Source organism: Thamnophis elegans, chromosome 3 (genome assembly GCF_009769535.1).
Source record: "Thamnophis elegans isolate rThaEle1 chromosome 3, rThaEle1.pri, whole genome shotgun sequence".
NCBI classification, from domain to species: Eukaryota; Metazoa; Chordata; class Lepidosauria; order Squamata; family Colubridae; genus Thamnophis; species Thamnophis elegans.
This window is the reverse complement of record NC_045543.1, coordinates 133,487,196-133,502,667: the sequence shown is the minus strand read 5'-3', so window position 1 is coordinate 133,502,667 and position 15,472 is coordinate 133,487,196. Positions and strand designations below refer to the sequence as shown.

The 15,472-nt window shown below is 42.5% G+C and overlaps 1 protein-coding gene and 1 long non-coding RNA gene across 2 annotated transcripts in view; one reads left to right on the top strand and one right to left on the bottom strand.

Annotated features, from left to right (window-relative positions):
- Positions 1–2,147, top strand: part of ST8SIA3 (ST8 alpha-N-acetyl-neuraminide alpha-2,8-sialyltransferase 3) — a 34,846-nt gene extending 32,699 nt beyond the window's left edge. Inside the window, exon 4 of the mRNA XM_032212567.1 lies at positions 1,683–2,147. Coding sequence (XP_032068458.1) covers positions 1,683–1,965 — 283 coding nt within the window. The 3' untranslated portion in view covers positions 1,966–2,147. The remainder of the gene's footprint in view (positions 1–1,682) is intronic.
- The window catches only part of LOC116505370, a 29,122-nt gene extending 19,592 nt beyond the window's left edge, over positions 1–9,530 (bottom strand). Inside the window, exons 1-2 of the long non-coding RNA XR_004254930.1 lie at positions 9,169–9,530; positions 2,141–2,313 (exon numbers count right to left, since the gene is read on the bottom strand). This is a non-coding gene — a long non-coding RNA (uncharacterized LOC116505370). The remainder of the gene's footprint in view (positions 1–2,140; positions 2,314–9,168) is intronic.
- Between the last annotated feature and the right edge of the window lie 5,942 nt (positions 9,531–15,472).

Below are 15,472 nucleotides of genomic sequence, written 5' to 3'. Positions count from 1 at the left end.
AGCCTATTAGAGAATATGAATTATGACGCAGGACAGAAGGGAGGAGATACAGGGGGTAAGGTGCAAACGCAATTAAGTGAAAGCAGTTTCAGCTCCACAGGAGTCCACCCCAGAATGTCGATCCTAATAAATGATTGGATTTCTTTTGAACTTTGTCTGGAGGCTCATAAATTAATTAGGTCGTCTTCTGGGAACTTCACACTGAAGTTCATTCCAGCTGCCATCCAAGAGAGGCTTCCAGAGGGAGCGCCAGTCAGAGAAGTTTGGCCGGAGGGAGAAAAAGTCTCTCTTAGGATGGCGGAGCTGTTTGAAGGGCTGTCTGAACATTCCCAGAGGGGCCCTTCAGCTCCACCTGGCTCCCTCCGCAAGGGCGCTGGAAGTAGAGCCTCTTGGGGCTGCTGAATCCTTTGACTGTGGGAGCAGCAGAGGGAGCCTCGGTGGGGCTGAACGCTTTTGGCTAGTGGGGAGGAAGAGCACCCCTTGCGGGAAAACATTTTTCTTCTTAATAAAATTACTGTGTGGCAGTTGGAAACTGCTGCACAGCATTTTCTTGTCACATGTGTGGCCGCACAGCCACACATGCGGCAGCCACGCAGCTTAAAGGGAACATTGGGGGGAAATCCAATGTGTTATGGATGATTATCATCATCCATAGTGATCAAACAAAGATGTTAACCACTATAATCCCAAAGGTGCTTTTTGTCAAAGGGCAACTGGACTTTCTTGGTTTTTTTCTCTTTGAAAGCATTTCACTTCTCATCCAAGAAGCTTCTTCAGTTCGATAATCACTGAACTGTTTCTAATATTTAGCTTTTCCATTGAAAACAAAAAGTACATAAAGATGTCTAACAAGATCAAGCAAAAAAATAAAAATAAACAAACAATAAAAAAGGATGATAACAGTATCCATATTTTCACCATGACTATCTTGACAACATAATTGAAAATATGTTATATTCCTATTGGAATGGAATGGAATGGAATAGAATAGAATAGAATAAGGAGTAGGAGTAGGAGTAGGAGTAGGAGTAGGAGTAGGAGTAGGAGTAGGAATAGGAATAGGAATAGGAATAGGAATAGGAATAGGAATAGGAATAGGAATAGGAATAGGAATAGGAATAGGAATAGGAATAGGAATAGGAATAGGAATAGGAATAGGAATGGAATACTTTATTGGCCAAGTATGATTAGACATACAAGGAATTTGTCTCTGGTGCATAAGCTCTCAGTGTCCATACAATAATAGTGATAGATCATTATCACACATTGTAAAAATACAGTCATCATAAAACATTTGATACAACACAGTAATAGTTGTGGATCCGAAATAAGCAATCAACATAAATCATACTTGGATATTAATTAAATATTAATATTATTATTAAATAATAATGTAATTGTTGTTAATCTTAACACTTTTAATGTTTTTTATATCTATGCCTTTATACTATTGTAAGCCACCCAGTCACTTGGGACAATGAGAAGGGGAACATATACATTTAACAAATAACTAAAAGCTAGAAGTTAGGAGATGGGTAGATATTTCTGTAGAGGAACTTTGAGAATTGCCCCCAACAAAAAGCCTCTATTCTGCAAAAGCATTCAAGAACCTCAGAAAAACAAATGAATGTGAAATAGGATTCCCCCCAAATAATAATACTTTATGGATTCTTATTTTACAGGTACTGGAAAAACAAGCATTTGGCCCCCAAGCGTCTCAGCACAGGTATCTTGATGTACACCCTTGCATCTGCTATTTGTGATGAAATCCACCTGTATGGGTTTTGGCCCTTTGGCTTCAACCCAAACAATAGAGAGGATCTTCCTTACCACTATTTTGACAAGAAAGGAACCAAGTTTACCACAAAATGGCAAGAGTCCCATCAGCTGCCTGCCGAATTCCAGCAGCTCTTTCGAATGCACGGCGAAGGACTTGCGAAACTGACTTTATCCCACTGTGCCTAAGGATTTCATACTTGAAGTGCCAAAAGATTGTTGCTGTCGTTTTTTTTAAAGAGGGGGAAAAGTGCCCCTCCACTGAATTTGCGATTCTTCGAAGCAGAATTCTAAAAGGAAAGGCATTGGTGGGAAAAAGGAGGGGAGGCATTTAATTCTGGAGAGGTCACCCGTTTATAATTACCTGTTTTCAAAGCCTAGGAGGGTGGCTTTGCCAGTTTTGCAAGACAGAAGTATTTCTTATCTTCCTGAAGTAGGAAAATCCAGGCTTCTTTATAGCAGAAAAAAAGTTTTGAATGTCTTAGCTATGCTGCCAAGAATATTAAAGTATTTTCATAGTCATATATTTTTCACATTCTGCGAAAGGAAAAACAAAAAAGGGTGGACATTCTCAAAGGTTAGAACTTCTGTGTTTGCTTATTTATTCAGACTAGCTTATTGTTGTTTCTGGATTTCTTTGGGGGAGGGGTCAATTTATGCTATCGCTATCCATAGTGCAACATGCCTGTGTTTATTCATGATCAGCCTGAGAATTTTTCCTGACGTTTGGACTGAATGGTGGTTTAGGGCAGTATGAATAGGCGGTAGCCCTATTAAGATCACCAAGAAGGTCTCCTGATTAAGAGACGATTGAACTGTTCCCAAAGTCTAGTTTTTCTCTTTGCAGGTCAAAATCAAGGAAAGGTCAACAATATTTTCCATGCAATTAAGCATCTCTATATGGCAGGGATGATCGGCGGAGTACCCCGAAAGGCAATTTGGCCCTTGACCCAATTTTCAAAGCCGTGTCTTCTTTTCAGATCTCCTGTTGAAAGTACTTGCTCAAGCTACTATCCGTGCAATTCAGACTAAATAGCTAATGTGTTCCTGTGGCACTATCAGTATATAAAAATAATTCTGTGCACGTGGTATCTGTGCAAGAACACCATCGTTTTGCACACAGTGTGTTTGCTTAAATAAAAGCAGCATGTTTCTGGTCTGCCAATTATCTCTTGCAAATTTTAAAAAAATCCCTTCCCCTTGCATGATTCCATATGTAGAAAACTACAGAGATGGTCTTGGAGAAAGAATATGGCAGCATTTGGCAAACCATGATTTCATTACAGTATTATTATGGTAGCTTACACAATCAGCCACAGGTTTAGACTGAATTTGCCATTTTTGTCCACCTAAGGAGTCCTTTCCAAGGACCTGGGATAGGCAGTTGCTGTCTAATAATTAAAGTCATGAGATGTAAGGTGTAAAGCTGCCCACTGCAATTGACTGGTGGTGGTTTTGTCAATGCCAATGATGTTCAAGTGATGCTCTAGATCAGGGGTGGGTTCCTACCAGTTCTAATATCTTCTATAGAAGAGGTTCCACAAATCTACAGTGCCGTTTAGAACTGGTTCCAGCTCCCTCCCCCCCGCCCGTCCGCACATCATCAAGATGAAGAGCGAGAGGAGGAATTCTGGGAGTTGAAGTCCACAAGTCTTAAAGCTGTCAAGTCTGAACATCCCTGGGGTTTTTTTCTAAAGGTTTAGGGGTGCAAGGATCTTGTAACTTGACAGCTTTAAGACTTGCACACTTCAATGCCAGAGTTTCTGAGCCAACATTTTGGTTGTTAAGCAAGAGTTTTGTTAAGTGAGTTTCACTACATTCTACAAGTTGGCCACACCCATCCAGTCACGTGACTGCCAAGCCACTCCCACTCAATCACATGGCCGGCAAGCCACTCCCACAAAGCAGGCCACACCTATAGAAGAGGTTCAAAAAAAATTTGAAACCCACCACTGCTCCAGATGTTTTAGAATTGGACCCAAGGGCCTTATTACTATGGGTACAACTTTTGCTTTCTTTTGCCACAGTTGTTCTAACTCCATTTACAGGTCTTTCCATTTTGTGTTTTTCTCCAGTGGCTTCTCTTATTCTGCTGCTGTCTCCAGGTATTACTATGTCCACTAACCAGACTTTTTTTCTGTCTTTCTTACCTACCATTGTTAAATCTGTGGCATGCTTGCCTTTTGAATTTCAGGCAATTTCCCAGCACACGTTAGCTTCTTCATTTTCTATTATTTTGGTCTATTTTGTGGTTCCACCAGTTCTTGCTTGCAGGCAAGTGGTATCTCTTGCAGCTATCCCAATGCCTCATTGTTTCTACTTTTCATGCTGTTGTTTGTAGTCTGCCTGTTCGATCCTCTTGCAACAAGTACCATATTTTTCAGAGTATAAGACGCACCTTTCCCCCCCAAAAAAGAGGCTGAAAATCTAGCTGTGTCTTATACACTGAATACAGCATTTTTGGTCTTCCGAAACCCCACTTCACCAAATGGCTGTATATAGCCTTTAGGAGGCTTTCAGAGTGCTCCTGAGTGCTGGGAAGGGCAGAAATGAGCGAAAAACAGGCCGTTTTTTGCTCAATTTTGTCCACCCCCCAGCCCCCAGGATCACTCTATAAGCCTCCTAAAGGCTATGTATGCTCTTTTTGACAAAGAAATGAGCCCTTTTTTGCTCATTTTTGTGGGGACACCCCCCAGGAGCACTCTACAAGCCTCCTAAAGGCTATTCATGCCCTTTAAAAAAAAAATGGGCCCATTTTCATGAAAAACAGGGGGGGCGGTGTTGGGAGATCTGCAGAGTGCAAAAACTTTTTTTTAATTTGCCTCTTCAAAATCTTGGTGTATCTTATACTCTGAAAAATACGGTAACTAAGTAATCCACTGTTTCTTCAGATTCTTTGCAGGGGAAGAGTTGGTGTTTGTTGCTAACTTTTCAATTCTGGTTTTATAAGCAATTGTTCTTAAGGTGTGGTATTGTGCAGCCAGAAGTAGCTTCTCTGATTCTTCTTTCAACTTTCTTGTTCTTAGCTATTACAAGGTCTTCTTGTTATCTGCTTGACCTATTAGGTTTTTTTAATGCACTGGCCATATATTAATTTGCCCCATGGTGTATCTATTCTGTTCTTCATTAGGTCTTCCTTAATAGGCTAATTTGATTTTTTTGATATTTAGTAAGCCTTCATGGTATATTAGCTTCAGTGACTCTTTTTCAAACTTTTGTGTATTCTTCCAATGCTCTATTATTTTCTTCAACTATCTTGTGATCTTGCAACATTCCATATGCCCCTATGCTCCTTGGTAAACAGAGTGTATCATCACCTTTATGCAGATGAAGGCATGATTCACTGTCATTATTTTTTGGGTCTTCCTACCCAAGTTTCTAGCTCAGCTTGCATCCAGTTCATTATTCCAGTTGTGTATCTAATGACTGGAATTGCCCAAATATTAATCACTTTCATAGCATTTCCACCTCTGAGTTTGGTCTTTAAGATCTTCTTCATTCTTCGGATGGATTCATTACTTCCTTCTTAACTTCAGTGAGCTTGATATTGTCAGTGTGAAGGATGCCCGGGTATTTGTAGTGATCTTCTTCATCCTCACTCTTGATGTTATTTCCATAGGGTATCTTGATACCTTCAGCTGTCGCTATTTTGCCCACTGTTGATAGTAAGGGTGGTGTATTTATCCAGTCCAAACTGTATTGGACAATATTTACAATATAGCTTGGACAGTGTTAGACAGGGATTCTGTTTCAGATGGCATTTTTCCATACAGCTTCAGACCATCCATATAAAGAAGTAAAATAGCTTGGCAGATGTTTGATAGTCATAGCCTGACTTGTTCAGTATTGTTGACAGAGACGTCAATCAAATGAAAATGACAAACCATAGTGGGGAAAGTGAGTCTACTTAAAAGATTCCTCTCTTGATATTAACCTCTTCCAATCTATCACCATTGACCAGCAACAGTGTCTTCCATTCATTGTTCCATTGACCTTTGCCCAAAGCTGCTGATGTTTTCTATTGTCTCTTGTTATTTCTAGGCATTTGATTATTGCATCACATGGCAGGGAGTCAATGTCTTCATGTAATCCAAGCTACATCCAGGTTGGTCTTCCTTCTCATGCAATTTTCCAGAATCATCTTGTAAATTAGGAGCTGATCTTTTGTTCCTCTGCTGTTTGAAGAGTTTCCTTTCTGTTCAGTTGGAAAGACCTGCTTTTCAATTAAACCAGGGGTCAGCAAACTGCGGCTCTGGAGCCGCATGTGGCTCTTTCCTCCCTCTGCTGCAGCTCTGTCATCGGTTGGTGCCAAAATTTTGAGAGGAGATTCCGGTGGGGGGCGGGGAGAAGAACAGTGCTCCAGGAGAAGACTCTATGGCAAGGGGAGGGTTTTCCAGTTATCTCCACAATTGATAGGGCTTTCGGTTATGACAGGTAGAGGAAAAAGTATGCCGCGGTAGGAGGAGACTCTATGGTGGGGGAACTGAACTTCCAGTCAGCTCCAGAATTGAACAGGGAGCTTCCAGTTAGGACCTTTGTGGCTCCCGGTGTTTTCTTTTCTGTGGGAAATGGGTCCAAATGGCTCTTTGAGTGTTTAGGTTTGCCGACCCCTGAGTTAAACAATGTTGAATTGCATTCACTACCACATCAGTTGTTGGTAAGCAGATAATTGGCCTGTAACTGCCTGTGTTGCCTCTTTTGCTAGATCTTATTAGATAGTTTTTGCCAGGTATTAACCAATCTTCAATTTCACCTCCCTATAGTTAATTGTTAAACTGCTTGCCAATGAGTAGGTGTAGACCAGTCAGATGTTTCAACCAAAAGCCATGCAGTTCATCTTCATCTGGTGCTGACCAATCCTTGATCTTCCTGGTCTTTTTGTCCACTATTTCTGTTGTTATTACAAGTTCATTCATTTTAACTTCTTTTTATGCTTATCCTCCTTTATTGAAGCTGCATTCGTGTTGTATTTCTTTGGGTGGGGCCATATTTGCACCCAGAACTGCACTCTTTCTTCTTTGTCAGGTCTTCAGTGGTTCATTGCTCTTGCTCTCTCCATTGATGGATTGATAGAAGTGTTTCTGATTCAACAAAATTGGAAATTCTGCCTATAATGTGCAATTCAAGCTTCATATTTACTGACCTTCTTGGCTACTTGCTGCTTTATTAATACCAGTGGTTCCATGATCTTCCTTGTCTCTAGGTGATTGTTCTCAGGCAGGTGATATTATTATTGTTGGAAACACAGTTAGTCAGATGTCTACGGATATTCTCAGTCATCCAGGTCATGGTTGTCCCATAGCTGCTTTTTCAAAAGGCAACTGGACTTTGTTTTTCCTTGATGACATTTTGCTTCCCATTCAAGAAGCTTCTTGTGTTCTGAAATTCAAGGAAAACCAAGGAAGTCCAGTTGCCTTTTCAAAAAGCACCTCTAGGTCAGTTAGTCAGATGTTTAGCTATGATGATGGTGGTAGTAGTGATGATTAGAGATTGCCTGCTCCCAAACTCTCTGTATGTGCAGTCCTGGTAGTAGTTCCCTGTTGAATCTGTTTTCTGACCTGGCATACCTCAAAAGGCTTGGAAGATCCTTGAAAGCCTAACAGTATTTTCTTTTCTTTCTTATACTAAACAAAGTCACGACAGAGTCATTTTAAGATTCTTTCTAAAGCATTTTTCTTTTCCTGCGCTTAATTCATCTTTGCTAACTGTTGCATTCTTTATCCAAGGGCATCTCCATGGTTCTCTGTACATAGTAAAGTAGAAGTTGGGGTCAGTCTGGTCTTTTCTCAAACACTGTTTCCCAAGGAAGGTGGGAAACCCTTCCTGGGACAAAACCCTTCCATGTCTTCAACTGATGAGGCCTTGGATGTGAATTACAAAGAAGCGACGATCCATTCCCTAAGCCATTTGGCTGAGCAGATGAGCCTCAAGATGTCCATTATGCTCCATATTTCAGAATTTTGCATTATCTTACAGTGAGATGTTGGGCATTTCTCCAATTTTCCATTAAGATAAGCGAGTGCTGAAATTGAACGGGGCTGTCAAATTTAAGCAGCAAAAAATTCAGATGCCGCTACATGGCAGCAAAGAAGCGGCAGTTCTGCATTACTCTTCTGCCATCTAGTGAGTGTCTGGTTTTCTGCAGCCTATATCTGGTAGTCCTTCTGCTCCTTGATGCTTTGTTGGATTACACCATTGTTCCTATGGAAGAGTAATGTTCTAAGAAATAATGAACTAGTAGGATTTGGTGGACATTCCCTGGTTCTCATATCAACCCAAAGTATCCAGATGTCATATTGCTGCTTCAGTGAATATGCTACAAATGCTTCTCTGGTGGAATTAAAAGTTTGTAAAAGTATCAACAGAAGAGAATATTTTGTAGCTTAGGGCTGAACTGTGGAGACTTTGGTGCTCTCTGAGCTTGGTTGCTTTCTTGCAGATATTGCATTAGGCAATTAAATTACGTCTTCATTGCTACTAGCATTCTATGAAGAACATGCTACACTTCAGGCTACACTGAAGATGCTACCTGGTTGAGTAAATGTCTATGGAGATTCTCAGTCATCCAGGTCCTGGTTGTCCCAAAGGTGCTTTTTCAAGAGGCAACTGGACTTCCTGGTTTTTCTTTGAAGATGTTTTGCTTCTCATCCAAGAAGCTGCTGAAGAAGCTTCTTGGATGAGAAGTGAAACGTCTTCAAAGAAAAGCCAGAAAGTCCAGTTGCCTCTTGAAAAAGCACCTTTGGGACAACCCAGTTGGGTAATGAAACTAAGCGCAGAGATAAGCAAGATTTCCAAAATTCAAAGGATTTTCCCCCAAACACCTGGAATGGTTTTTAGAATGTTTGTTTGGATAACTCATGCTATATCGACACTCTAATCCACTGTAAATCGCTGCTTTCTTGGGAAGACAGGTATTAATATTTATTCCTCTAAAACAGCACTTTGTCAAACTCAGCAACTTCAAGACATGTGGACTTCAGTTCCCAGAATTCCCCAGCATGAGGAAAAAGGATACAGCATTTGATCAAGGACGTTTTTGCAACTGGGATTTTAAAAATCACAGCAATTAAAGAGTATTCCTGCTCGTCCAAACAGCAGCAGAGGCAGCATGAGTTGGCTGGGTTAGATGCATGTGTGTGAACACACAAACATGTGTTTTGCAAGACATGTTTACCAAATAAACAAACAAGGAACCACCTTGAAGGAGGTGCTTGTCCCGTCTCCTCATCCAAGAATAAATGTGAATGTATCTTCAAATAGGATCACTGCTGTGACATATGTGCTTTATCCAAAAACCATAATGTAATCTTGCTTCAGAAATATTTTATCCATCTAAAATCAATGCGAATCAATGAATTAAAATGATTAATTGCTTATCTGTGCAATTCTAACCTGTAATCCATTGGGTGGCGGGAAGAGAAGTCCCTCTATGTTAGTAAAGTTCAATCACACTCCTGTCAGGCTTTAGATCAACACTGTCAGTGGTTCCAGCAATAGTAAGCCACCATGTTCTCAGGTATTACCTGGCTCCATTTTCTTTTCACATGTAGCCATAGATAGTATGGTAGGTAGTAGTCATTTCAACTCCTGTCCATAGTTTCATTAGTTTCTTTTTCAACTACACAAATCTCCACTTCTTCATTCCCATTTTTTGCTTTGCCATATCTGAGGCTTTCATGGTCAGGAGGCTATGAGTTCGATCCTAGGTAGAGGCAGATATTTCTCTCTCTAAGCACACTGAGAATATATCTGCTGAACAAAACTCCACGTTGGTGACAGGAAGGGCATCTGGCCAGTAAACACTCAGCTCCATTCAGTTGCCCAGACTCCACCTGCAAGGGATTATGAGGTCATTAAAAGATAATGGATGGATAGATAGAAGATAGATAGATAGATAGATAGATAGATAGATAGATAGATAGATAGATAGATAGATAGATAGATAGGATTTAGATTTGACTACTATTCCCTCAGGAAAGATTATAAATCCTACGCAGTTAATCAAAAATTTTAAAGTAACTTGTACAGTTTTCTAAAAACAGTTGTACAGCTGTTTTCTAAATATTTTCTTTTCCAAAACAGCAGTTAACAATTATAATCTAAGAGAAAAATACAGGGCCATTTGTACTTAAAAACAGTCATTCAGTGCCATTGAGATGGAGTTGATGTAAATCATGCTACATAAACTTCAAAGAACTCAATTATTTTGTTGAGTCTGAATCACAGGCACTTTATCATGTTCTTCACAATAGGTAAAGATTAGAGTCCAAAAGGTGCTTTTTCAAGAAGCAACTGGACTTTCTGGTTTTTCTTTGAAGACTTTTTTCTTCTCATCCAAAAAGCTGCTTCAGCTTCAAAAAGCACCTTTGGGACAACCATGACCTGGATGATCGAGGATCTCCATGGACATGTGATAGCAATAGCAATAGCACTTAGACTTATATACCACTTCACACTGGTTTCCAGCCCTCTCTAAGTGGTTTACAGAGTCAGCCTATTGCTCCCAACAATCGTTTACCTACCTCGGAAGGATAGAAGGCTGAGTCAACCGTGAGCCGGTGAGATTTGAACTGCAAAATTGCAGGCAGCCAGCAGGCAGCAGAAGTAGCCTGCAATACTGGACTCTAACCACTGTGCCACCGTGGCTCAAAGGTTAAAGGTTTCCCCTGTCCAGTCGTATTCATCTCAATGGCATGGTGCTCACCTCTGTTTCTTAGCCAAGGAATTCCATATTGCCCAAAGACATTTCCATGGTCATGTGGCCAGCATAACTATACACTATTAACTTCCCACCAAAATGGTACTTATTTAGCTACTCGTATTTGCATGCTTCCAAACTCCTAGGTTTGCAGGAGTTGAGGCAAGTCATGGGAGCTCACCCCATTGTATGGTGCTTGGGTCTCAAACTGGTCTGTCAGTTTTCCAGTTGACAAGCTGAGCATCTTTAACCACTGAGCCATCACACCACACACCCCTCATTTTTCACAATAGATTCCATGTTTATTTTAAAGAGGTACTGATCAGTTAGACAGTTTTCAATGTGATATCCCCCCAGTTGTGTTGATGGAAAGTAAAGGGAACAGATTGGATTTCAGACTTTCAAGATTGCGAGCCCTTCAAAAGAGTTGGGGACAAGAACCCCAAAAGCATGAGGGCTAGTTCCTAAGGTTACAGTAACAAAGTCTTGTTAAGCCTATCTCTTCCCCCTTGCCTTGCCTTTCCAGAGAACTAGGGAGGGCCCCTTCTGAGATATTTTCCACACACACCATTCTTTCTGTGAGCTATCCCTTTTCTTATAGCCCCAATTGGGGGTCTTCCTCAAAGGTGGGTTCCTACCAGTGTGCACCTATTCGGTAGAACCGGTTCGTCAAATCTACCGAACCGGTTAGAAGAGGTTCCACCAGTGGACCTGGAAAAACAGGCCACACCTACAGAAGAGGTTCCAAAAATTTTTGAAACCCACCACTGGTCCTTGGATATGATTATTCTACACTATCATGCTCATATTTATAAAACTCAGTGCCTCTGTGAAAGGTAAGGATATGATTATTCTAAACTGTCATGCTCATATTTATAAAACTCAGTGCTCTGTGAAAGGTAAGGATGACTACTGCGTTTGTGGTGCAATCAGAACACTGCGTGTGTTGAAGTTGTTCTAACGCAAACCAAAGATGCCTTTTAAAAAACAAGTTGACATCATATTCTTATGCATGCCAGTGCTGTGTGTGAGGTAATTTAAGGTGGTTCTGACAAGTGTCATCGGCATCTTCATATCTGGTCACATGGGCGGCAAGCCACTCCCACAAAGGAGGCCACTCCCACAGAGTAGGTTCGAACAATTTTTGAAACCCACCACTGGTCTTCCTTCTCCTATCTCTCCAGAATATTCCCGCAGAACCTTACAGTTGAGTTGTCATAATCTCTAGCCAACATGGAAGTCAACGCTCAATTATACCAAAGAGCCCAGAATTGCAAAGGTCTCATTAAAACTTCATGGCCTTTAACTAGGTGGATTGAGCCAGGCAAATCCCACTTCTAAGCACACTCTTTTTTTATTGACCAACTAAGTTAACTCCCAAGGGTCGGATCTAACCCTAAAGAGACTCAGTCATTATTAACATTAAATTACTTTCAGCCCCATAGCCATCTTGTGGAAATACCTGAACCTAAAATTAATCAGTTTGCATTCCAAGAGGGAAAAAAAACCAAGCTGGAGAGCAAGAATAGCTACAAAATGAGACTCTCCATTACAGCCCTCATTGCCAAGAACTGTCAGTACAGAACACACGATGCTGGGTTGCAATGCTTAAGCCATACTCTTTGATGAATTCTAGGCAGAGGAAGAAGAGGTTATTGATATCATCAAGTCTTACCAGTGCTTCCCTGGGACAGAGGCCCATAAGGATGCCAAGAATGTCTTGGAAAAGTGGGTGAGATCCAGGGGTGAAATTCAGCTGGTTTGGACCGGTTTGGGCGAACCTGGATACTAATTTTGCATCTGATTCACTGAACCAGTAGTTTATTTATTTATTTATTTGTCTTGTATGCCGCCCACTCCCGGAGGACTCCGGGCGGCTCACAAAAGACAAGGGAAAAGGGGAAAACGAGACAAAGACAACATATTAAAAACAAAAACAACACTCACAATTTCCGTGGAGGTAAATGCTTCTCAGCCCCCCCCCCCCCCAGCCTGCTGGAACAGTTGGAAGGACTGGCTGGCCACTCCCCTCCCAGGAGTCTCCATGCGGCCCGTTCGTCATGCCAGGTAAGTGCAGCGCCCATGCAGAGGCTCCGGGAGCATGTGTGCCTGAAATGGCATGTGGAGCTATGTCTCCTGGCACATGCGGCGTTGCCCCTTCTTCTTTTGGCTTTCTGTCGTGCATGTGCGCACAATGATCAGCACAATGATCAGCTGACCTTTGTGCATGTGGCAGTGCCGGAAACTGGAAGAGCTGGTCCTCCATTTTCTGGCATGAGCATGTTTGCCAGCCAGCTGATTGTTGCACATGCATGCACACAAATAACCGGAAACCAGAAGTTCATTTTCCAGCACACAGATGCCCCTTGGGCAGTTCCTCTTCCAAGTCGTGGCCCAGATGAGTGGGGTGCAAGCGCATGCCATCACTAGTATAAGATGTTGGGTTCAGGGGTCAGGACAGGTTCTGTAGTTCAATAACTGAAGGACCAGATTCTCCAGCTTTGTTTTATTTAATTCAATGGCTCTCATTTTCAAGACATTTACTTGCTGTTTCTCGTTGACTTCAATTTAATGATTTCCCCAAAAGAGGACAGGACAGGACAGGACAAAGATGATGAGAGGAGGAGAGGGGTCAGGAGAGGACAGGCAAAGATGAGGAGGGGAGGGGAGCGGAGGGGAGGGGAGAGGAGAGGAGATGACATGGAGGACAGGACAGGACAATGATGATGAGAGGAGAGGAGGGGTCAGGACAGGAAAGACAAAGATGGGGAGGGGAGGGGAGAGGAGAGGAGATGACATGGAGGACAGGACAGGACAATGATGATGAGAGGAGGGGAGGGGTCAGGACAGGACAGGCAAAGATGAGGAGGGGAGGGAAGAGGAGGGGAGAGAAGGGGAGAGGTGAGGAGATGATATGGAGAACAGCATAATGATGATGAGAGGTGGGGAGAGGTCAGGACAGGCAAAGATGAGAAGGGGAGGGGAGGGGAGAGGAGGGGAGAGGAGGAGAGAGGTGAGGAGATGACATGGAGGACAGGACAAGACAAAGATGATGAGAGGGGGGAGGGGAGGGGAGAGGAGAGGAGATGACATGGAGGACAGGACAGGATAGGACAATGATGATGAGAGGTGAGGAGGGGTCAGGACAGACAGGACAGGCAAAGATGAGGAGGGGAGGGAAGAGGAGGGGAGAGAAGGGAAGAGGTGAGGAGATGACATGGAGAACAGGATAATGATGATGAGAGGTGGTCAGGACAGGCAAAGATGAGAAGGGGAGGGAAGAGGATGGGAGAGGAGGGGAGAGGTGAGGAGATGACATGGAGGACAGGACAAAGATGATGAGAGGAGAGGAAGGAAGAGGAGGAGATAGGAGAGGAGAGGACAGGGAGGAGAGGACAGGACAATGATGATGAGAGGAGAGGAGATGACATGGAGGACAGGACAGGACAATGATGATGAGAGAAGGGGAGGGGTCAGGACATGCAAAGATGAGGAGGAAAGGGAAGAGGAGGGGAGAGGAGGGGAGAGGTGAGGAGATGACATGGAGGACAGGACAAAGATGATGAAAGGAGGGGATGGGAGGGGAGAGGAGATGACATGGAGGACAGGACAAAGATGATGAGAGGAAAGTAGGAAGGGGAGGAGATAGGAGAGGAGAAGACAGGGAGGGGAGGACAGGACAATGATGATGAGAGGAGAGGAGATGACATGGAGGACAGGACAGGACAAAGATGATGAGAAGAGGGGAGAGGAGAGGTGAGGAGATGACATGGAGGACAGGACAAAGATGATGAGAGGGGAGGTAGGGAGGGGAGGAGATAGGAGAGGAGAGGATAGGGAGAGAGGACAGGACAATGATGATAAGAGGAGAGGAGATGAAATGGAGGACAGGACAGGACAATGATCATGAGAGGAGGGGAGGGGTCAGGACAGGACACGCAAAGATGAGGAGGGGAGGGAAGAGGAGGGGAGAGGTGAGGAGACGACATGGAGGACAGGACAAAGATGATGAGAGGAGAGGAAGGGAGGGGAGAAGATAGAAGAGGGGAGAGGGGAGGTGAAGAGATGACATGGAGGACAGGACAGGACAAAGATAATGAGAGGAGGGGAGGGGGAGAGGAAAGGAGAGAGAAGAAAAAAGAAAAGAGTAAAGAAGAGCAAAGTAGGAGGGAGGGAGAGAGGCAGGCAGGCAAATCATTTAAGCATTAGAAATGGGAATTTAGAACCATATTAACAAGCAAGGGTCCTACTGCAATAATTTATTTGCATGTGATATTCATCACTAATATTTCAGTATTTGAATATTTTAGAGCTGCAACTTTCATTAAGGAACCCAACCTCAGGATCGATAGCCCAGCATTGCCCGAAGTAGATTTTCTGAAACAACTAATATTTTCCATTTTGATGCAAAAAAAATCACATCTTAAAGAAATCTACATGATTTATAACCGTCTATTTTGCTATGTGCCTCTTGGTTTGAAAAACCAGTCTGGGAGCTGAAGTCCACAGGTCATAAAGTTGCCAAGGTTGGAGACCCCTGTCTTATAGGACAGCCCAAGTCTTGAAAATGATCTGAATGAATTTTTTGCAGGTTTGTACCCCCTGCGCCACTTGTCTATTATTCAGTAAAGTTTGGTTATCTGATTTACTTCTGTTTTCCTGACATGAGTCTGCTGCAAGCAGAGAGTGGTTTTTTAGGCTTGTGCAAATGATTGGAAAAAGTCAGTCAGGCTATTTCACAACAGGCGGAACAATACTGTTCTTACATGAGGTTGGAAGTATTTCTTCCACATCATCTGGCAAAAGTATACAATCTTCATATTCTAATATTTTATATTTATATTTCATTTATTTACTAAATTTCTGTATGGGCCACCTTACATGGCATGTGACTCTGGCCAATTTACAACAACAGAACAGAACAGAACAATAGAATGGAATGGAATGGAATGGAATAGAATAGAATAGAATAGAAGTATGGTAGGGTAGGGTAGGGTA